At 35.1% G+C, this 24247-nt stretch overlaps 1 protein-coding gene across 1 annotated transcript in view; it reads left to right on the forward strand.

Annotated features, from left to right (window-relative positions):
• CFAP47 (cilia and flagella associated protein 47) overlaps positions 1 to 24247 on the forward strand; it is an 890592-nt gene that overhangs the window by 59860 nt on the left and 806485 nt on the right. Inside the window, 4 exon segments of the mRNA XM_078146130.1 lie at positions 303 to 516; positions 8080 to 8232; positions 8472 to 8661; positions 8759 to 8855. Coding sequence (XP_078002256.1) covers positions 303 to 516; positions 8080 to 8232; positions 8472 to 8661; positions 8759 to 8855 — 654 coding nt within the window.

Here is a 24247-nt window from a genome sequence, read left to right on the forward strand (position 1 = left end):
AATAGTTCAGAGGAGGAAGATTCCATGTAATAAGACATTACTGGGCATTTATAAAGCTATAAAAATATTTTTTCTTTAAATCCCTTGTCAAGTGGGGAACCCACTTTAGAGTCTATGAAAGGTAAATCCTTTTATTCATTGGAGATTCATGAAATTAAATCATGAGTGCTTTCTAAAATTTTTGAAGGACTTCTTTTAAATTTGATTTTAATAAATTACTAAATATCAGTGGAAATTGCAATGATAAATTTAAATTAGAAAGCTATTGAATGGACTTGATTTTTTAAAATGTTCTTTTTAAGGTCTAACACCTCTGATTACTAATGCCACTGGACAGTATGTTGTTGATGAAACAGGAGAGTACAAAAACTTTGCACCAGTAGCAATGCTGAAATCAAACTTGACATCCATCCATGATCACCACTTAAGTGGACCTTTGGGGAATGATGTACTGGTTGCCTTTCCTAATGACCGATGTGCTAGCCTCAGGTCTGGAGATCCACGTATGGAAATCAGGTACTATGCTGATTATATTAAACACAAAAAAGTGATAAATTCCAAAGTTATTTTAATGCAATTTGAATTAAGTACAGTCATAAGGAAAATTTTTTAAATTTTAAAATAAAGGATATATTTTTGAATGTAAATTAGGAAAACTAAGATGTCTGTTTAGGATATAACATTGTTATACAGACAGTTCTTGATTTACAAAAATTTGCATTACACAAATTTGACTTTACTGAAGAATTTTGAAAGAAATCCTCATTCCAATTCCTTTGAAAATTGTGCAAGATTTCAGATGTGCAAGTGTTGGGGGAGAGGTTGCTAGTACAGATATTGAAACAGCAAAGAAGTTCCTAGAGTTCCTACAAAAATTAACAGATGAAGGTCCCTACTTACTGGAATAAATCTTTAATGTAGAGAAACTGGCCTATTTTATCAAAAAGTGCCATCTTGAATCTAGGAAAAAAAGTGCTGACATAAAATTTCGAAAAATAGAATTACTCTTTTGCTTAGAGGGAATACATCTGGGACTTGCAAATTAAAACTTGTTCTTGTGCACCACTCAGAAAATTCCAGAGCACTGAAAGAAATTAATAAGACATCACTACCTGTGCATTATTTTATTACTTCTGAGGCATGGATCACCCTTATCATCCTAGAGCAATGGTTTATGAACTGCTTAATTCTCAAGAAGTTTTGTAATGATAATGGCATTCCTTTAAAAAATTTGACTTATTTTGGGTAATATCACAAGTCACCCTCTCCATCTGGGTGATTTCAATGACAATGTAAAAGTGGTCTACCTTCCCCCTACTCCTACTTCTTTGTTACAACCTGTGGATTAGGAATTTCAAGGGATATTATTTACCCAGTCCATTGGCTAGGTACCTGCAACTTTGGAAGCCTATAAGGGCTTGACATTGAGAGATTTCTGGAAGTCCTGTACTATTTACCACGCACTCAAGCATATTGCTAAGGCATGGGAAGCTATAACAAAAACAGATATAAAGAGTTTGGGGAAAAGTTTGCCTGGGTTTTTTCCTATTTTTGTGGATTTGACAAAGATGAAACTTTTGAAGAAGTAAGTAACAAGATTGGAAAATTAGCACAAGAATTGGAGCTAGAAGTGGTTGAGAACTATGTGGAGGAGTTGATTAAGTCTTATGGAGAAGAACTGTCAAATGAGGATCAGACTGAGCTGCTAGCTGAAGAAGAAGGGGAAGCTTTGCAATCTGACATTGAACCAATAAGGTTCATAACAAAACGGTTAGCAGAAGCATCTCATAATTCAAGTGATTTTTTTTCTTATATTGAAAAGATGGATCCAAATACTTCAATATTTTTAAAAGTTCAAAGACTAGTTGAAGATAATATTGCTTGCTATTGTAAAATATACAAGGATAAAAGAGATCCTCTGTCCAAACATCTCTTGATAAAAAAAAAAGCTGCACCACCAGCCATCAGTGACAAAGACTAGGTGCAATAAGTGCAGAAAGGGCAATATACTGTACACTCCTGTTAACTTTACTGTACAGTACTGTGTATGCTTTATCTTTTGCTTCATAATTCTGTTTATTATCCTGGTACAGCATTTGGTATATCTGCATTTTAGTACATTTTATGACTTGTGCAAAGACATTATTTTGTCCTTGCTTTGGTATATAGGCTAATTGAAATGGGTGGATAGGGGTAAATTCACATTGGGTAAAAATTGCTCTAAGTTGAGGACTGTAGAATGCTTCACTTATATAAAGTGAGAACCGTCTCTATTTGAAAAGTCCCAATAATAAATAACTCACAATTGTAGAGCGAATTTATAAATTTACAAAGCACTTTCTTTCCAATGACCTTATGAGATGGGTAGCAGAAACAAAGGGTTTCTCAAAGGTCTCAGTATAGTTTTAAGCTCATAGGTAAATTATTACCTAACAGACCACATTAATAACAAGAACAAAAATCATATAATCAAGAAATGTTGAAAAAAGCTTTTGACAAAACACTACACCTATTTCTATTAAAAGCACCATAGAAAACATAGGACCACATGGACCTTTTTTTTAAAATATAGTAGGTAGTAACTATTTAAAACCAAGATATAGAATTTTAAATAGAGGGGATAAACTAGATTTATGTCCAATAAAATCAGGAATGAAGCAAGTGTGTCCATTAACTTCACTTTTTTTTTGTAATGCTAGAAGTGCTATTATAAAAAAGAAGAAATCAAATAAAAAACGTGGTCAAGATGGAAATAAAATTATTGTTTTTTGCAGATGATACAATTTACTTATAGAATCACAGTGCAACTTGAGTCCCAAAGCCTACTGGCATGGGACTCTTTCCTCATTGATGGAGATCAATTCCCTATGCCTGTGTGAGAACAGGAAGGAGTTGACAAGAGTGGGAGGCAGAAGAGCCCTTCAGTCTTTTCAAGTCATTGGATCTCTTTTGGTTTCTCCAGTCTCTTCAAATGCTTCTTGCTTTCAGTTTTGAGAGAGACGATAGATGACGCCAAACCCCCTTTAGGTTTCTGAAGGAAAAGACTCTGGGAAGAATCCAATACAAGAGGAGCCACCAATCTCCATCATGTCCTTGTTCCCAGCTTGCTATACTAGAAACTTCAGGGAGTTTCCCTTTAGTTGAAATCTAGTATTCTCTCAATTGAACTGTTACCTCACCCCAGTGAGAAAGTTACTTCCCTTTGTATTGTCTGGTATATGTTTTTCTTTGTATACTTTCTCTGATTTCTGCTTGGACATCGAAGTGGATAAATGTATTCATTTGCTAACTGATAATGTATGTTCATTGTAGAACTGATATTTGAATGGAAAGGATCAAGCTTTGGATATAAAACTTCTTCCCTCCGTTAACAAGGCAGTGATCAGAAGTTAGATTGAACCTGAAAACCACATCCCCCTGACTATTGATATTTAAGGCAATAGATGAATGTAATTCTAATTTAGTGCTCCCTCTCTCTGAGGAAAGCAGAGTAGCCAAGGGTTTTAGTCCCAACTTGCCACCTCCTCTCCTGGAAGGAGTTAAAATTTCTGTTAGAGAGAAGTGGGGGAAGAGGAGGCTAGAGATTTTTATTCTACTTCCCCCTTCAATCCATAGAATAACACTCCATTTTACATAGCCTCTCTTATACTAGTAAGTCAATTAAAATTAATTTAAAAATTATCTCAGATAACTTTTAAGACATAAAATAAATCCATGTAAACATCAGCATTTCTGTTTATTAATAACAAGATATGATAGGCATGGATTGAAAAAGAAATTTATTTAAAGTAACTACAGAATGCATAAAATATTTTAGATCTAATTACCAAGACATGTATAGAAACTAAATAAATACTATTACAAAACACTCTTTATAGACATACAGATATAAATAACTGGAAGAAATATTAATTGATCATGAGTGGGCTAAGCCAGTGTAACTATCAAAATAGCAGCATTAGTGCTGAAAAAATAATGAAATTCATATGGAGGAAGAAAAGGTCAAGATTCTCAAGGGAAATAATAAAAAAAGTGAGAAGGAAGAAGGCTTAACAATAGCACCCCAAACTATACAATAAAGCAGTAATTATCTGAATGATTTGATACTAGCTAAAAAATAGGTCAACCAGTGGAACAGATTAAGTGCACAGTAAATAGAAGCATATTGACTTATTTGTCCACTGCCTAATAAACCTAAAGACTCTTTTGAGTATTCGTTGTTTGACAAAATCTTCTAGGAAAACTGGAAACTAATCTTAAAGAAATTAGATTTAGACTAGCAAGTCACATCATATATGATGATAAGGTCCAAATAGGTAACATGATCCTCACATACTGTCTTGCTTGGAAATCTAGCTTCTATTCTCATAGCTCAAACTGCCTATTGGACATCTTGAATTGTATATCCTATAGATATCTTAAACTCAACATGTCCAAAGCAGAGTTCATTATCTCCCTTCTCCCAAATCTCCCCTTTTTGAAACTTCTCTATTACTCTTGAAGGCACTGTTGCACTGCCAGGAATCCAGGTTTACGACCTCAATATTATCTAGAAATTCTCACTCATACTCAAGACCTGTCATTTCTACCTTTGTTAATATCTTCTACATACATACCTTTCTCTTCTCTGACACAGCTTCTATCCCAATGCAAGGCCTTACCACTTCATACCTGCATTATTTCAGTATGCTGCTGCTTGGTCTCCCTACCTGAAATTTCCTCCATTCAGCAGTCAACATGACCTTTCCAAAGCCCAGGCCTGCCTATTTTACTTCCCTATTCAATAAACTCCAGTTGTTCCTTTTTGCTTCTAGAATTGAATATAAAATCTTTAATTTGTTTTTAAAGCCACTTACAACTTTTCCTACCTTTCTGGTCTTCTTATGCTTTAGTTTTCTTCTTCTACTCTACAGTCCAGCAACATTAGCCTTATTGTCTCTATCTGACATAGCCTCTATCTACCCACTCTGGGCCTTTTCATCCTAAGTCCGCTTTACCGAGAATACTCTCCTTCCTTGTCTTACCTCCCTGATTTGATCCAAGACTTGGTTCAAATCTTAACTACCTTGTTTGAGGGGCTTTTTCTTTGCCCTCTCACTCCCCCCTTTTTCCCTTCTAAGATTATCTCCAACCTACCCTCTCTATATCTCGTAATTGTTTGCATGCTGTTCCCTGTTAGAATGTGAGGGAAAGGAATATTTTTGCCATTCTTTTTCTTCCCAGCATTTAGCACAGTGCTTGGTACACAGTAAGTGCTTGCTGACTTGATTTGACTTAGATATAAGAGGTTTCGTCATAATACATAAAGAGAATTTATGGAGATACCTTTCAGCATTGGCTCAGAGTTCTGGCCAAATGAGGGATAAAAAGGAGATAATCATGGATAGTCTTGAATTCACAAAATCAAAAAAGTTTTTGCACAAAGAAAACCAATGTAGCTAAAATGATATGGGAAACAATTAACAAATCTTTGCAAAAGTTTGTCAAAGGTCTCACTTCTCAGTTATATAAGGACCTCATTCAAATTAAGAAGAGTAAAAGCCATTCCCTAATTAATAAATCATCAAAGGATATAAACAGGTAGTTTTCAAAGGGAGAAATTGAAGCTATAAACAGCCATATTAAAAAAATGCTCCAAATCTCTAAAATCTAGAGAAATGCAAATTAAAGCAAGTCAGAAGTTGTATCTGAAAAATGACAAATGGAGATGCTGTAGGAAATGATGACCATTAATGCAATGCTGATGGAGTTGTTAATTGGGCCAGCTGTGCTTGGTCCAGTCATTCTGGAAATAAATTTATAACTGCATATTAAAAGACACTGAACTGTATACATTTTTTGAAACATCATAACTAGATCTAAAATTTTTAATCTATATTTTAAAAAGGTTAAAGAAAGAGCAAAAGGAGCTCTATGTGCAAACATGCTTATAGCAGCTGTTAAAAATATTTACAAATATTCAGAAATGAAAGAAAGGCACATCAATTGAGGAATGAATGAAAAAATTATGATGTATGATTGTAATAGGAAATTATTGTGCCATAAGAAATGATGAAAGGGATGACTTTAGAGAAACCTGGGAAGGTTTTAGTGTGAACTGATGCAGAGGGAATAGAACCAGGAGTGCACTTTCTACAGTAACAGAAACATTGTAAAGATAAAACAATTTGGAAAGATTTTGAGAACTCTGATCAATGAAATGGCCAAGTAGGATCTCATTATACTGATGATGGAAAAGGCTACTTTCCTTTGACAGAATTGATGGATTCATGACGCAAAATGAGAGGTTTTTGGAGATGACTAATTTGGGAATTTGTTTTGCTTGACCATGCATATTTTCCATAAGGGTTTTGTTTTTGTTTTTCAATTGTGGTTGGGAGGTTGGAGGGAGAGAAAGTAAATTCTCATTAAAAAGATTTAAAAAAAAACCCTAATGATTTACATTAAATGTAAGAGAAGTCATTCTGGTTTTTCTTTAATGATTATTATTTAAATTATAATATATACACATGAGATAACTTAGGTATTTTGTTCTGCTAAATCAAATACTTTTTCACAGTCACTGAACAATGATGTAAAGATGTAGTCTACTATGGAATAATATCATTTGTGAAGGCCTGCCTGTTTGCTTCTACTACCTGCATCAAGGATGTCTAAAGTGTGTAGATAGATAATTATTACATATTTTTATATTGATTGGAAAGTAGTGCTGTTGCATAAGATTTTTGGAAAGATGTAACAAAAATAATCTTGTTTGATGACCTCTAATCATCAATATGAAATGAGGCACATTCCATGGAGATGTATACTTAACAAAGATTTTTTTTATCATGGTCACAGAGGAGATTCAGTGCAGAATTCAAGGTGAATATTGATTCTCTATATCTCTAAATATGTCTCTGAGGCTCAGTTTCTTTACTTGTAAAATGAGATGAAGATTTACACTATATAACTCAGAGAGTTATCATGAAGAAATGGCCTTGCAAACCTTAAAGCACTATTTAAATAGGAGATACTGTTATTATAATCATAACTTTGTAACTCTGGACAGTTCCTGTTTTTTAGTAATGGAGCGTGAGAATATAAATGATTAATGAAATTTACTGAGTGTAGAGGGCCATCCCGACCCAGAAATGTATTTTTCTACCTTCCCGTTAAAATATCTGTGAAAAATGGGAGAAATCTTGTGAGTGAATATGGCACATAGTTTGGGCCTTAGTTTTATTTCAATTCAAATCAATAAACATTTATTAAGCACCCACTAGGGTAACTAGGTAGCACAATGGGTAGAATGCCAGGCCTGGAGTCAGGAAGACACATCTTTCTGAGTTCAAATCTGGCCTCAGACATTTACCAGCTGTGTAACCCTGGGCAAATCACTTACCCCTGTTTACCTTAGTTTCCTCATCTGTAAAATGAGCTGGAGAAGGATATGATAAGCCACTCCAGTATCTTTGCTAAGAAAACCCCAAATAGGGTCATGAAGAGTTGGACATGACCAAAACAACCCAGCAACAACAATAATGTGCCATGTGCTGTACGAAACACAGGGGATACAAATAATAAAAAGAAAGGCAGTCTTTGTCTTCAAGGAGTTTACAATCTAAGGGTGGAAGACAGTATACAAAAGGAAACTAGAAAGAGGAGGGGAATTCCAGCGCCCTACCTAGTGTGCTGGTCTCTTGTTCTATGGATTTCATAACAAGCAGAACTATAGACGGAAAGTGTGGAGTATTTATACGTTGTTTTTCATTGTTAAGAACTTCTTCACAGAACTCTAGGAAATTAAAGAAAATGCATTTCATAATTTTATAATTGAGTTCATCTCTTGCTTAGGACAATTTTTAAAACTCTTGTGAATAAGTTTAGATTTGATTCTATTCCCTTTAAATTCCTATTGTTGGTAATCCAAGTAACCTGACTGCTGTATCATCAGAGTTTTGTACAGAGAGGATACAATATAGTAATTCCTTAGTGTTTTCCACTGTACACATTGATAGCTTACTTTAAAACTAGTTTCAAGTTGCATGACATAGTATGAAACAAAAATGCACTGATGCCACATTTTCATATATTTAGGACCATTTTCACGAAAGTTGCAAGATACAATTATGTGGATCCTGAATTTGCATATACTAAAGAGGAAGAAATACAAATACAAGAAAATAAAGACTACTATTCTAACTTCACTCTGAAATTGGCAGAGTGTAGAATGCAGAGGAAGTCAGAAAGGTAAAGTACACTTCTTGAAATAACAGGAGAAAACTAGTAGGCTTAAAGAGTCAGAAGTTCTTATTTTATTTCTTATCCTCCCTCCCCATTAATTTCAATATATATTTTAAAATATCTAGTTGAACAGAAGAATTCTGTTAATTCTTTAGTAAACAACTTTTTTGTTAGTAATAATTTCAAAATAAATATATTTGAAACTATAATTTCTAATATTTTTTGGCATTTATTTTTTAATATAGGGCATTTAAGCTCTCAGATAATGAGATAGATATTGGCATGAAACCAGGAGAAGGACTGAAGTCACCTCATCTATCAGTTTCACAAATATTTGAAGAGATGACTGAACCTATAAAATTACCTCTAAAGGACAGTTTCCTTCTAAGTACTCGAAATTTGGCAGCAAAAGAGACAGAATCCTTGCAAGAAAATGTAGGTTTAGTATGAATCTATAAGTATCCTTAAATCAATGTAAGCTAATATTGAAAAATTAATTTTGATATAAGAAACCATTTGTCATTTCTTGCAGGTTATTAATGTAGTTAATCACAACCCATCCACTCCACAAGCAAAAGAAGATTGTAACTTAATTTTGACACCAAAACAACTTCATCAAGTAGTGATTGGTAAGATTTGACAAAATACCACAGTGCTCTTGATAGACAATATTGTTATAGCCATATCCTTTTAGCCTTGTATTTAACTTGAATTCTGTTAAAATTGCACTTGAATATAAATCTGGCCAGAACTTTGATTACTATCAAAAGTTATGAATCTCATTATATCAAGTTTAAATTCAATTTACCTTAATTATTTTTAGGCAACTGGGGTTCAGTGACTTACCCAAGGTCACACAGCTAGTAAGTTTCAGGTGTTTGGTCTGAGGCTGGATTTGAACTCAGGTCCTCTTGACTTCAGGGCTGGTGCTGTATCCACTATGTCACCTAGCTGCTCCGATTTGCCTTAAGTTTTAGCTGAACAAATAAAGCAAATCCTGAGGCTCATCTTTGTAGAATAGTTTCAAAACATATCTACTTAAAAAAGCTACTAGCCCTTCCCCATCATGCCATCCATTGTGACAAAGAGTTTAAAAGGGAAGAGAAAAAAAGTATTTCAGGAAAACCAACCAAGACGTCAATCATGTCTGATAATACCTACAGTAATCTGTATCTATACTTCTCCCTTCTGTTAGGAAGGAAGAAAAATTCATCATTTTCTCAACTCCTCTCCAAGGCCAAGCTTAGTCATTATAATTATACAGTATGCAATATCCACTCTTCCTCTTTAAAAAAGTCCCTTTTATTTGTGTTGTTGTAGTCATCATGTATTTGTCTTGTCTTACTTATTTCACCCAGTTATCAGGTCATGAGTCTTTTTCTGCTTCTCTGAATTCTTCACATTCTTTGTTTCTTTTAGCACAATAATATTCCATCACATTTTTGTATCATCATTTGTCTGGCCATTTCTCAATGGTTGGCCATCTTCTTTGTCTCCATTTCTTTGTTACAAAAAAAGTATTGTTGGCCCTTCTTAATGATGATTATGGACAAATTAATGAAGTATAAAATGATCATTGTGGCTTAAAGAATGTAAAAACAGTGCTATGAATTTTCAAATATTAATTAATTACTATTGACAATGCAGTGTCTTTAAGGTTTTGCTTAATCTTATAAGACCCTTAGCATTTTCGTCCTTTCCATATTACTTTGTTATAAATGATGATGGATTGATCAATGGATAGAAGCCTTTTATTCTTCAATGTCCAACTTAATCACCTATCCAGAAGCAGTTTCTTCTTTTTTGAAATTATATGGAATGATATTATTATATTTTCATATTTTTCCTTTAATCGTAGTTATTCATATGTTCATCTTCTTTCTCTTGTTAGATTGTAAACACCATGAAGATCTGAACATGACATCTTTGTATGCTGACAATAGACTGCACAAAGTCTGTCTTTGTGCTCAACAAATTTTTGTTGAGTGAATGAAATTTATTTTCAATATGATATTATTACAATTATTATTATTATTATTATTATTATAGCATGGGTGAAGTCACTCCTATATTCATTTACTTATTCAGAAATATTTATTGGCACCTAGTATGTGCAAGAAATTATGCTAGATGTTGTGTGGATTGTGTTCTTGGTCTCTAGGAGCTTACAAATTAGTTGGAGGAATAAGACATATACACAAATAAATGTGCATAAATAATCCAATATGTGACAGTATAAGATAAATGACCAATCAGTGGTATGGATAAATTCAGAAGAAGACATAAATTATTGTTGGAGTTTTCAGAAAAGTTTTTATTCATTTATTCAAAATGTTTATTAAATTTTTACTATATGCTAGACTTGGAAGGCAGAAATAAATATAAATAAATAGACTCTGTCTTTAAGGACTTTACAAGCTATTAGGGAGCTTGAGAAATAGACAGGATTTGAGCTAGGCCTCAAGCATTAGTAGGATTATGATAGATAGACAGATAGATAGATATGAAAAAAGAAGGCATTTTAGACAGAAGGGTTGGCATGAGCAAATTCAAAGCAATGGAAAAATATAAAAATAGAATAGTAAAAAATGTATAAAAATGTAATGTCATCAGTTGATCTAGGGGAGGAAATCAATTGATTAGGGATGTCCCGATCAATTCTTGCCACCACACTCTCCACTCAGTTAAACATTTGCTGTCCTCAGCAAATCAGTGGGGGCATTCTTGGCACATTTATCCACAGTGTGATGGAAAGGTTAGAGAACAGACCTTGAGGCAAAGAAGAGCTGAATTCAAGTCCTATCTCTTTGCACACTAGGTGTGTGACCCTCACCAAATCACTTAACCCCTCAATGCCCTAGGCAACTGTCTAAAATTATAAGTTGTAAAGAAAGTACCCATTCAGGTTGGTTGAAGGAAAATTCTTATTTGAAAGTTAATTATGCCAACAAAATCAAGGTCAGGTCTCTATCCTTATCCCTATCCCAAACTTAGACATCTTCTTAGTGACCCAGAGAGCCTCACACATTAATCTTTCAAGCACTTTTCCCTAATACTTTGTACTCAGTAAATTTCATATAATACAGATCTTGGACAATCTGGAAATCAGCAAATTTAATTTATTACAAAAGTTAGTGGATCACCTAAGAAAGAAAGTCTCTAGTTATTCGTGCCTATGGTCATATAAAGTCCACCACTTAGGCAGCTAAATCTGTCTCCCTTCCTCAGAGCACTGATCAGGTTTTTTGGGGTTTCTCTTTCAGCCCCATCAAAATCTTTCATCCCTTTTTCAGTCTGGGAAAAAAATAGCTCCCAGTTAACCGTTCAAAAGCACTATAGTATTTTATATGGCTAGTTCAGTTCAGTCATTTTTCAGTCATGTCTGGCTCTTTGTGACCTCATTTGGGGTTTTCTTGTCAAAGATACTGGAATTGTTTACCATTTCCTTCTCCAGCTCATTTTACAGACAAGGAAACTGGGTCAATCAAGGTTAAGTGACTTGCCCAGGGTCACACAGTTAGGTATGATAGCAAATGCCCCTGGGAAGTCTAAGGCTAGCAGAATTGCTAAAGCCAATTGGATGTTCATACTAAGTCAGGCACCAGTACAATAAGCCCCCAGGAGTAGAGGGCAGAGGTAGAGGCTGAGGGGAGACCACCAGGATGCTTAAGGAGAGATGAACTGACCCAGGTTTAAAAAGGAGCATGTTGAATCTTTGTGTAGATCAGCAGCAGTGTTGGTCCTGTGAGTGGGTGTTGCCCTTCCAGCCTGAATAAGATCAGCTCACACACAACACACACACACACACACACACACACACAATTAGTATGATATTGTGGGAGTAATGAATGTAGGAATTCCATGCTAATCAGATTCTAACTAGAAATCTGTATTTGATGAAAAACTTGGAAATAATTCATCCTCGAACTTCAAATGAAATCACAGAGTTGGAAAACAAGATCAGAGGATTGTAGATTTAGAACTTAGAGGAAAAGATAATGAGCTCAGTTTGGGGCATGTTAAGATTAAAATGTCTGTGGAGCATCCAGTTCAAAATGTTCAAAAAGGTAATTGGAGATATAAGATTAGAGGTCAGTAAAGAGATTAGGGCTGGATAAATTATTCCAAGAACAATGAGCACAGAGATGATTAAATCTCTGGGAATGAGCAAAATCTTAGAGATCAACATACATTATGGAAAGACATAGTGGAAACTGTGTACAATGTCACGCAGGCTATAAAAACTTAGCACCTCCTGAATACCCAACTTCTCTTTGCTCTCGCTCTCCCCAATCTTCTACGAAGGGTAAGAAGGTGGTGGAAGAGAAATGAATGCTTTCAATACTACTCATCAGTAATGAAAAAAGTATAAGCTTCCATTCTCCAGCCTCTTCTTTATTCTCTTCTTCTACATCTAGAAAAAATTTTTGGTACCAATATATAATGAAGCAAAATAAATTCCCACATTGGCCACATACAAACTATGTCTCATTCCACATATTGAATGCATTATTTAATATTGAACCAAATATATATTCCAACTTTGTCATAGTATATGGTCTTATTAATACATTCATGTGATTTCTTTTCTAATAGTATTATTAGGCTAGAGTTTTCTTTCTTTGATTTGACTCTCCCTGGGCTAAGTGTAAGACCATATTTATAACACAGAAGGAATTTGGTAGGACTTCCTATTTAACTATTTTTCAAACAGTTTATTTAATATTTTGGAATAAATTTTTTTAATATTTCAAATATTTTGCCTGTATATCTATGTGCCTAGAGTTTTTTTCTTTGGGAATTTATTTATGACTTCTTCAATTTCTTTTTATGAGTTTGGGTTATTTGTTACTTACATCTTGTTTTGTTAATCTAAACATTTTATAATTTTGTTAAATATTTTTCCATTTCATTTAAGCTGTCAGTTTTACTGGTACATAATTTGACAAAAGAGCTTTTAATGATTTCTTTTATCTCTTCATTTATTATTAATTTCCCCTTTTCATTATTGATATTAGTAACATTTTTCTTTTAAAATCAAATTTACTTAGTGATTTATTTATTTTCTTGTTTTTCTGCAATAAATTAGCTTCTAGTTTAATTTATTAATTCAATTTTTTTCACCTTTGCTGATCTCTGTTTTTTAAATTCCTATTTTGATGTTCAATTGAGTTTTTTAATTTGGTGTTTATTTGGGTTTTCTAGTATTTTTAGTTGCATGCTCAATTAATTGATTTATTCTTTTTTTTTTTTTTTTTTTGTTAATGAATGTGTTAAGTTCCAGGGACTACTTGGGCTGCATCCCAAAAGTTTTGGTATTTTGATTCATTATTTTCATCATCTTTAGTAAAATTGTGTGTTATTTGACCCACCAATTCCTCTGGATTATATTATTGTTGTTGTTGCTATTCAGTTATTTCAGTTGTGCCTGACTCTTTGTGACCCCATTTAGGGTTTTCTTGGCAAAGATACTGGAATGATTTGACATTTCCTTCTCCAGCTCATTTTATAGATTAGGAACAAGGTTAAGTGATTGTCTGGGATTGCATACTTTCTAATTAATTTTAAATTCTTTTGTTGATGACCCTTTATTGAACAGATTTTTATATTATTTTGTTCAAAAGAGGATATGTTTAATATTTTTCCTTTTCTCCATTTGTTTGAGACAATAAACATTTATTAAGCACCTATTATGTATCAGGCACTGTGAAAAGCACTAGAGATAAAAAGAAAGACAGAAGTCAGTCTCTGCCCTCACACAATCTAATGGGGGATGACAATATGCCAAAAACTATGTAAAAACAAGATACATACAGGATAAATTGGAGATAATTAAGAGAAATAAAGCACTAGAATTAAGGAGGACCAGGAAAGAACTCATGTAGAAGGTCAGATTTTGGCTGGTCCTTGGAGGAATCCAGAAAAGGTAGAGATGAAGAAGCAAAGAATTCCAAGTATTTGGGGTGAGTGGGGGTGGAGGGGAGGTACATTCAGTGAAAATTTCTTGAGTTGGGAAATGAAGTGTCTTGTTTGAGTAACTGCAAGGAGGCTAGTGTGACTGGATCACAGAGTTCCTGGCAGAAGGGAAGAGTGGAGATTGGGAGGAGAAAGGCATAAGAAGGCAGGAAAAGTGAGAGGACAGGTTATGTAAGGCTTTGAACATCAGAATATTTTGTATTTGATAATGGAGGTGATAGAGAGCTGCTGGACTTTACTGAGTATGTGTATAGTGGTGTTACATGGTCAGAACTGGTCTTTCAGAAGCTCACTTTGACAGCTGAATGGAGGATGGACAGAAGCAGGGAGAGACTTGGGGCATGGAGATAAACCAGTGAGCTATTGCAATATTCCAAGTATGAAGTGATGGTGTCCAAGACCAGGTTCATTGCAGTGTCAGAGGAGAGAAGGGGGTGTGTATGAAAGATGCTGTTAAGGTAAAATTGGCAGGCCTTAGCAACAGATTCAATATGGAGGGTAAGAGAGAGTGATGAGACAGAGTAGCTGAGGATGACAGCTAGACTGTGAGGCTGGCTTACTTGGAAGATGGTGATACCCTCAAAAGTAATATGCAAGTTAGGACAAAGTGAGGGTTTAGGTGGGAAATCTGTTTTGAACGTGTTTTGTTGAGATGTTTATTAAACATTTAGTTCCAGATGACCAACAGGTAATTGGAGATTTGAGACTGACGATCAGCAGAGAGGTTTGTCTTGATAAGAAAATGTGGGAATCACCATTATAGTGAAGATAACTGATTCCATGGGAGTTGATGAGATCACCAAGTGAAATAGTATAGAGGAAGAAAAGATGATTCAGTCAGTAAACATTAAGTGCATACTATGTGACTGGCACTGTGCCTGGGGTTACAAATTCAAAAAAGAAAGTCTGACATTAGGGAGTTTGGGTAAGGCAACACACAAGAGAAAAGTGAAAAGTGCAGAGGTGGAAAGGAAGGTACTCAGCATAGGGGCATGATGGAGAAGTCCCAAGGGTTGCAGCTGGATGGGAAATGAGGAGGGCCTAGGACAAAGAGCTCTCAGTGGGCATGACGTGGATGAAGTTCCAGCAAAGAAGACAGAAAGAATAGACAGAGTCATAGGAGGAAAACTAGGAAAGAGAAGTGTCATGACAGCCTAGAGAAAAAGATTATCAAGGAGTGTGATCAACTGTGTCAAAGGCTGTAGAGAAATTTAAAAAAGATGAAGAATGTGAAAAAGACTCTTAGATAAGGCAATTAAGAGTCTGTTAGTAATTTCAGAGAGCACAGTTTCAGTTGAATGGGTCAGAAATGGGACTTCAGAAAGTAGAATGAGGAGAAAGGGAAATATCTATCATATAAGACTTTCTCAAGGAATTAAGTAACAAAAAGGAGGAGGTTTGTGGGATGATAGTGGGAATAAATGATCAAGTGAGGTTTTTTTTTTGAGAATGGGGAGATATAGTCATATTTGTAGTCTGTAGGGAAGTAGCCTGCAGAAAAAGAGACACTGAAGATTAATGAGAGGGGATGATAAAGAGGGGGTGGGCATTCTACTGAAGAAGATAGGATGGAATGGGATGATTTGTGCATGGAGAGGAGTTTGCCTTGAAAAGAAGAGCCACTTCATTACGTGAAATGGGGTGAAGGAGGAGAAAATGGTTGAATATATCAGAATCATGTGAGTTGAGGAGAAGAGTGAGCTCTTGGCAAATGGCTTCAACTTTTTTCAGTGAAATATGGGGCAATGTTCTCAGTTAAGAGGATGATGAGAGGGGAAGCTATAGGAGGTTTGAAGAAGCATGAAAACGTTTGGAAGAATTACTGTGTTAAGTGGTATAGTGAGCTAATTAAGGAGGCGTAAAAGGATTGTTTTGCTACAATGAACACTCATTATTGCTATGTAATGTAAATTTGTAGTGGCCCTAGTCACTGTGGTGTTATGATTTTCTCCAGCTTTGTTCAGTAGCACATGAGTAGGAGTGAAAGCAGGGGATGATGGGAGTGATCCAAGGCTGAAGGTTTTATAGAGAAAGCTCTGAGGGCAAGGGACTCATATGTTATCAGTTTATATCAGTTTATACATACATATACACACATACATGCATACTATATATACTTCTTTCTCTTCCCATTCAATAATCATCAGAGGTCTAATATATCTAATTTTCTAAAATTCTATCCAAGTCTTCCTGTCTTTTTCTTTTTTATGTTTGTCTAGGTCTGAAAAAGGTACACTGAAGTCTTCTGGTTTTAGTTTTACTATGCCCATATATATTTACTATATAGTTTCTCCCTGTAAATTCCTTAACTTTTTCTTTAAATATTTAGATGATACACTATTTGTAACTTATAAATATTGATTCACTATTCATTGTGCCTTTCAGCATAATGTAATTTCCCTTTTAATCTTCAAAATCAAGTTAATTTTTGCTGTTGCCTTGTCTAAGATCAAGACTTCTGCTCTTTCGAGTTCATTTGAATCTAATAGATTTTGCTTCAGACCCTCACTTTAACTCTGTGCCAGTTTATATATTTCAAGTGTATTTCTTATGGGGGAAATGAATAAGCATTTTTATAGTGCCTTTCGTGTGCCATGCACTGTGCTAAGCACCTTTTACAAATATCTCATTTGATCTTCACAACAATCATGTAAAGTAGGTGCTGCTATTATCCCCATTTCACAGTTATGGAAACTGAGACAAACAGAGGTGAAGTGACTTGCCCAAGGTCACACAACTAGTAAATGTGTGAGGCTGGATTTGAATTCAGGTCTTCCTGACTCTAGGCCCAGTGCTGTATCCACTGTGCCACCAGCTGTTTTTTATAAGCAACACATTGTTGGATTTGGCTTTCTAATTCATTCTGCTATCCTCTTCAGCTTTATGGGTAAGTTCATCTCATGCACATTCAGTTACGAGTGCCATTTTTATGCTTCCCTGCATTCTATTCTCTTATCCTCTTCCCTCTGTTTCTAGCCCTCTCTAAAAAGAAAGAGGGTGGTGACAAAGGAATGTACTCAGTACCAGTGCTCTCTGATTGATGCACTCTGCTTTTGCCCCCTTCCCTTTTTTCTCTTCCCCTCCTTGAGACACCAGTCCTAGATTCTTACCCTTTATTTCCTTTTAAACCAGTGATTCTTAACTTTTATTTTATTTTTTTGTTTTGTTATGGAGTTCTTTGCCAGCCTGGTGAACCTAATGGTCTCCTCAGAATGTTTGTTGCCTACATTCATAATTGAAGGAAAAGATCAATTTTATTTAGAAGTTAGTAAAAATATAGATCTGTTTTTCCTAGTTCAAGTTCCTGGATCCTCTGAATCTTACCCACAAGCCTCTTGGGGGTCTGTGGACTTCAGATTAGGAACCTCCTATTTTTAAACCTTTCTCTAAACTCTAAAACATATCTAATAATTAGGTGATATGTCATCTTTTCCCTGTTTTTCCTTGGTCTTATTTCTTGAATTCTTAAAGTGCATGGTCATACTTCTAGCCATATACCCTAGAGAGATCAACTACGTGGGGTACATATGTACCCATAATGTACAAAAATTTTTATAGCAACACTTGTTGTTGTAACAAGAACAGGAAGCAAGTGGATGCCCCTCTGAGGTGCAAACCAAGAAGTGGCTGAACAAATTTTGTTACATGAATATAATAAGATATCATTGTATTATACAACTATTAATTTGGTAGATTCAGAGAAATCTAGGAAGACTTGTATGAAATAATACACAGGAGAGTGAGTAGAACTGGAATGTAAAGGATAACTTTGAAAGATTTTAGTACTCTGATCAATGATGTGACCAATCATGTCTTCAGAAGACTAGTGATGACTCAGATGACTGGTGATGACTCACGGTTCCCATCTCGTGGCAGAGGGTTGATAAATTAGAGTTCTGGAAAAAGACATGTATGTCTTTTCAGACATTTTATTTTGAAGGGACTTTATTTATTTGGTACAAGGGAAGGAGTGTGTGTGTGTGTATGTGTATGTGTGTGTGTGTTCATGAGAGGGGGTTAGTCGGTTAGAATAGTGATACAAAAAAGAAGGGCATCAATGAAACAAAAAAATACAGAAGAAAAAAGTTCAAAAAGGAACAGAGGACAAGCAAGAAAGTTTGTTACTAAAATATTAATTTAAATATACATTTAAAATAGCCCCACACTGTACATAACAAGTCCATAGCTTCATATATAATACTCTTTTCTATTTATATGTTGAAATATCTACATTTTTTGATGTTTCTTAAGTTCATAATAAAACAAAAATTAAAAATAGAGATGTAGTGGCCATTTCCTTCCAAGGTTTCTGTCTCTTACGTGGCCAACTAATTTTTCTTTGTTGGTTATAATCGAGTACCAAACAACAGTTCCCTTCACTACTTACCCTACTATTGAAGAATGAAATTGTCATTAAAACAAGTCAAGATTTTCCAACTGCTCTCCATTTAGGAATGAGTGAATTTCTGTATGATCTGGTTAGTTGAAATTTCTCATTCTTATACAAGGATTATGTGACTTGTTTCCCAAATCCACCATTCACTAGGTAGTCCGATGGTTAGATGATGAGTCTGGTGGCATACTCCCATCATAATATTGCTTCTCTTCTTTCCTCCCTTAGTTCTTGTCCAAGTGCTCTTTGTTGCACTTCCCAGTAGTTTATGGATTTTCCCATATACATTTATCTTTATGACAAACAATTCTACTCCAACATTTTAAAATTTGTTTTCTTGGAACATATTATTCCATGGTCATATTCGTTTTGTGAACTTCAGATGAAGTCAGATTTGCCTCTGTGCACTAAGATTCTCTTGGCTTATTACCCATATACTACACATTTGTGAATAAACATTGGAAACTATGGCTTTTTTTTATTACCCCTTTTTGTACATACTGTCTCTTGAGATTTATAAGTTCTTTTCACTTCATTTCCTATTACTGTGATATCTAGCTTGATGGGTATTTAGAAATTTAATATCTTCCATAAGTTTACCACACGACTTTGAGGAATCCAACAAAATTTATGGGAGGATTTAGATAAGAGTTGCCCAGGGTGGATAGGCATGGATAGATTAGGTTCCTCATAGTTGGAGGAAATAATCACATTTATGAAATCATTGCTTTGAGTAATAATAATAATAATAATGATAACAATTTTAGCTTATATTTCTATCTAAGTGCTTTAAAGTTTGCAAAGTATTTTTTACTTAAATTATTTCATTTGGTATTTACATCTGCCCTGTGAGAGTCCTTAAGTAGGTACAAGCCACTGTGTCAAGCAATGTGCATACAAAGATAAAACAAAAATACTTTTGTAAATGAGGTTCTAGAACTGAGTTCTTAACAATCACAGCCAAGAAGCTAATTCCTGTGCCTGTTCACTGCGACTTAGACTGTCACTGGGGACTCCTGATAGATACTTTTCTATAGTAGTCTGATTTTCCTTTTAGGGTGTTTTTCCTTGCTTTTTCTCTGGATATTCCCTGGATTTCAGTTATATTTGAGCCATGATTAACCTCAATGAACACAATGAGTTGTTTGGGAACACAGTTAAGGCTTCTTCCTGAAGTCCTAATACAAACAGTTGCTATATCTGAGCACTCTGCAGAAATCCAACCTCTAGCCCCTTCTTGTCTCTTCCTCTTTCTTCCTCTTATGGCTAATTAAGCTTCAACCACTATATCTTGCCTTATTCACATCTGTTTAATCATCTCTGCCAAGTATTTTTTGTTTATTTTTTGCTTTTTTTTGCTGAGGCAATCAGGGTTAAGTAACTTGCCTCTTTTATGTGAGATAATTTACCCCATTCTACCTTTCCCTTTCTCCTTCTCCCAGTACAATCATTTCTTACCCTTTAATTTTATTTTTTAGATATCATCCCTTCATATTCAACTCGCCCTATGCTCTCTCGCTCTCTCTCTCTCTCTCTCTCTCTCTTTATGTCTCTCTGTCTCTCTCTGTCTCTATCTCTGTCTGTCTGTCTCTGTCTCTCTGTCTCTGTCTCTGTCTCTCTGTCTCTTACTCTCTCTCTCCTCTCTCTCTCTATATATATATATATATATATACATACATGTATGTATGTATGTGTATATATATACATACACACTCACACACACATATTCCTTTCAATGTCTCTAATACTGAGAAAGTTCTCATGAGTTACAAATACCATCTTTCCATGTAGGAATGTAAACAGTTCAACTTTAATAGTGTCTTATGATTTCTTTCTCCTGTTTACCTTTTCATGCTTCTCTTGAGTCTTGTATTTGAAAGTCAAATTTTCTATTTAGCTCTAGTCTTTTCATCAAGAATGCTTGACAGTCCTCTATTTCATTGAATGTCCATTTATTACCCTGAAGGATTATACTCAGTTTTGCTGGGTAGGTGATTCTTGGTTTTAATCTTAGCTCCTTTGACTTCCAGAATATCGTATTCCAAGCCGTCTGATCCCTCAGTGTAGAAGCTGCTACATCTTGTGTTATCCTGATTGTGTTTCCACAGTACTTGAATTATTTCTTTCTGGCTGTTTGTAATATTTTCTCCTTGACCTGGGAACTCTTGAACTTGGCTATAATATTCCTGGGAATTTTCCTTTTGGGATCTCTTTTAGGAAGTGATCAGTGGATTCTTTCAATTTCTCTTTTACCCTCTTGTTATAGAATATCAGGGCAGTTTTCCTTGATAATTCTTTGAAAGATGATATGTAGGCTCTTTTTTTGACCATGGTTTTCAGGTAGTCCAATAATTTTTAAATTATCTCTCATGGGTCTATTTTCCAGGTCAGTTGTTTTTCCAATGAGATATTTCACATTGTCTTCTATTTTTTTCATTCTTTTGGTTTTGTTTGATAATTTCTTGATTTCTCATAGAGTCATTAGCTTCCATTTGCTCCATTCTAATTTTTAAGGAAGTATTTTCTTCAGTGAGCTTTTGGATCTCCTTTTCCTTTTGACCAATTCTGCTTTTTTTTTTTTTGTTTAGGCAATGGGATTAAGTGACTTACCCAGGATCACATAGCTTGTAAGTGTTATGTGTCCGAGGCCAGATTTGAACTCAGGTCCTCCTAAATCCAGGGCTGGTGCTCTATCCACTGCGCCACCTAGCTGCCCCACAATTCTGCTTTTTAAGGCATTCTTCTCATTTGTTTTTTGGACCTCTTTTGTCATTTGAGTTAGTCTATTTTTTAAGGTATTATTTTCTTCAGTATTTTTTGGGTCTCCTTTTGTAAACTGTTGATTTGTTTTTCATGATTTTCTTACACTACTCTCATTTCTCCCCAATTTTTCTTCTACTTCCCTTATTTGCTTTTCAACATCCTTTTTGAGCTCTTCCATGGCCTGAGACCAATTCATATTTTTCTTGGAGACTTTGGATGTAGGAGCTTTGACTTTGTTTTCTTCTTCTGGTTGTGCGTTTTGATCTTCTTTATCACCAAAGTAAGATTCTATAGTCTGAGTATTTTTCTGTTGTTTGCTCAGTTTCCCAGCAAATTACTTGATTTTTGAACTCTTTGTTAAGGTAAGGCTGTGCTTCAGGTGGAGGATGTACTGTCCCACGCTTAAGGGATTTTGTGCAGCTGTTTTCAGAGATAATTCTAGGGACCTGTAAGTTTTCAGTTCTTCCAAGGTGGTATGGTCAAAGGAGAGATGTTTACTCCTTTCCTGGCCTGTGCTCTGGTTTACGAGTGACCACAAGCACTCTTTTCTGCCTAGGAACCATGAGGAGGATTCTCTCTACATAGTTGCCACAAGCTGTACCATGCTAGCACTCTGCTTTACTCCAGGACCATCACCCAGGCCTGCAACCCAGATCCAAGCATGGGCAAAGCAAGAGCATCCTGCCTTAGCACCAGCAAAGAGATCCCTGAAATCCCCCTCTGATCAGCCGCTAGATCCCCCCCACCACCTCTGGACCCATAACTCCACAGGCAACTGCCACCCTGGGTTGCACTGAGACTGGGGTCTGATTGAGCTCCTCTCTTACTGCAGTCACAGACTTTTCCTACTGACCTTCTAAGTTGTCTTTGGTATTTATGGGTTGAGAAGTCTAGAAACCACCACAGCTGTCTGTGATTTAGTCCCCTGCAGCCTGCTCTGTCTGTGCCTGCCTGGCCCATGCTGAACTGTGCTCTTCTCCCAGTCAGGCACAACAGATCTTTCCCATCTACCATCCAGGTTGTCTTGGGCTGGAAATTTGTTTCATTCTGTCTTTTTGTGGGTTCTACTGCTCTAGAATTTGTTTAGAGCCATTTTTTTGCAGGTATTTGGAGGGGTTTGGGGAAGAGCTCAAGCAAGTCATTGCTTTTACTCTGACATCTTGGCTCTGCCACCCCATATATATTTTTTTTTATTAAATTAACTTGATTGAACCAGCATTGTAGACATTGATAAAATAAAGCACTTTATTTTCAGAGTGTAAATAAGACTTTGGTTAATATAGTTGAACCCCTTTAATAAAATTGATCCAGGACTGGAATTAATAGCTCCCTTCTAGGCAAACTGTGTTATATAGGAATCTTAGTGTATATGGTATAGTAGAAGCACTTTCTGGAGATTCACCTTTTCAGAGGTAATCTTTCCAGAATGTGTTAAAAAAATATGTAAAAGACTTTCTCAACAGCAAAATAGAGATCTTAACGTCCATATAATAATACTTTAATATATGTATAATGTAAATATATTAAATATAATAACATAACATATATAATATAATGTAAATATATTAAATATAATAACATATATAATATATACCTATAACATAACATATAATAACATAACAAACACTTTACTTAATGGAGAGCCCTTTGTGACCTCACTAATATATGATTAATCATATTTTACACATAATTAAAGGAAAAAAATCCTTTGCCTTATGGTCTTTTACTGCAATAAAGAGAATTGAAGGACCGGCTCCTGTCAGTGGCTGACATGCTGACAGTGCCAAGAAATGATAGTCAAAAGTGAAGGATGGGGCAGAAAAAATATTAAAAACAAGTAAGAAAACAGGCACAACTGCATTGTGGTATTTAGCTTATGAAAAGTAGGTGTCACTATATTAAAACTCAATAGAAAAATTAATGTCCATGATGATGATATACAGTCATCAAGAGCAGGTTAAATAATTTTTAATGTATGTCACTTCAGCAGGCAGGGGAATGTATAATACATTTTAGAAATGGTGAAAATAAAAATAAAGTTTTAGTGCTTAAAGCTGTATTGAGGAATGTGCTGGAGCCAGCTTGAATGGGTCATATGAGCCATTGGTAAATTTTCAGTGTAGTCATTTATGCCTCAAAATTGGCTATGAGGGCTTTATCATTTTGTTGGATGTATAGACTTAAGAAAGTGATGGGAAAATGTTAATAGTGCAAATTAAACTTAAGAGTGTCCTGTATTCAAATTTTTTGAGTCATTTTTTAAACATTTATCAATATACTACTGCTTGTAAGCTTCAGTTATCTGAAAAATTGATGTATTTATCAACAAACATTTATTAGGAATGCATCATGGTGCAGTAGAAAGGGCACTGAATTTGGAATCAAAAGACCTGGATTTGGATTCCAGCTCTTCCTTACTACCTTTGTGACTTTGTGCAAGTCACTTCAATTTCCAGGCTTCAATTTCCTCATCTGTAAAATAAGGGGATTGGTCCTAGCTCTAAATCAGTGATGTTCTGATTAAGTGCCTATATGTGTGAGACAATATACTAGGTATTGGGACCACAAAGATAACAAACAGTCTTTACTCTAAAGGAGCTGATATACAATCTGAGATACAGCATCACACTCGGGAGATACAGTTGAAAATTTTCATTGAAAATGCTGAATTGGGGCAGCTAGGTGACGTGGTGAATAGGGCACTGGCCCTGGATTCAGGAGGACCTGAGTTCAAATCTGGCCATAGACACGTAACACTTAGTAGCTGTGTGACCCTGGGCAAGTCCCTTAACCCCATTGCCTAACCAAATAAAAAAAAAGAAAAAAAATGCTGAATCAGTGAAGCATTACTAGATATGTATTATAGAAAATGATGTTTTCCTGTAGCAT

The sequence above is a fragment of the Phascolarctos cinereus genome, unplaced genomic scaffold (genome assembly GCF_003287225.1).
Source record: "Phascolarctos cinereus isolate Bilbo 61053 unplaced genomic scaffold, phaCin_HiC Scaffold_726;HRSCAF=1367, whole genome shotgun sequence".
Taxonomy (NCBI): Eukaryota; Metazoa; Chordata; class Mammalia; order Diprotodontia; family Phascolarctidae; genus Phascolarctos; species Phascolarctos cinereus.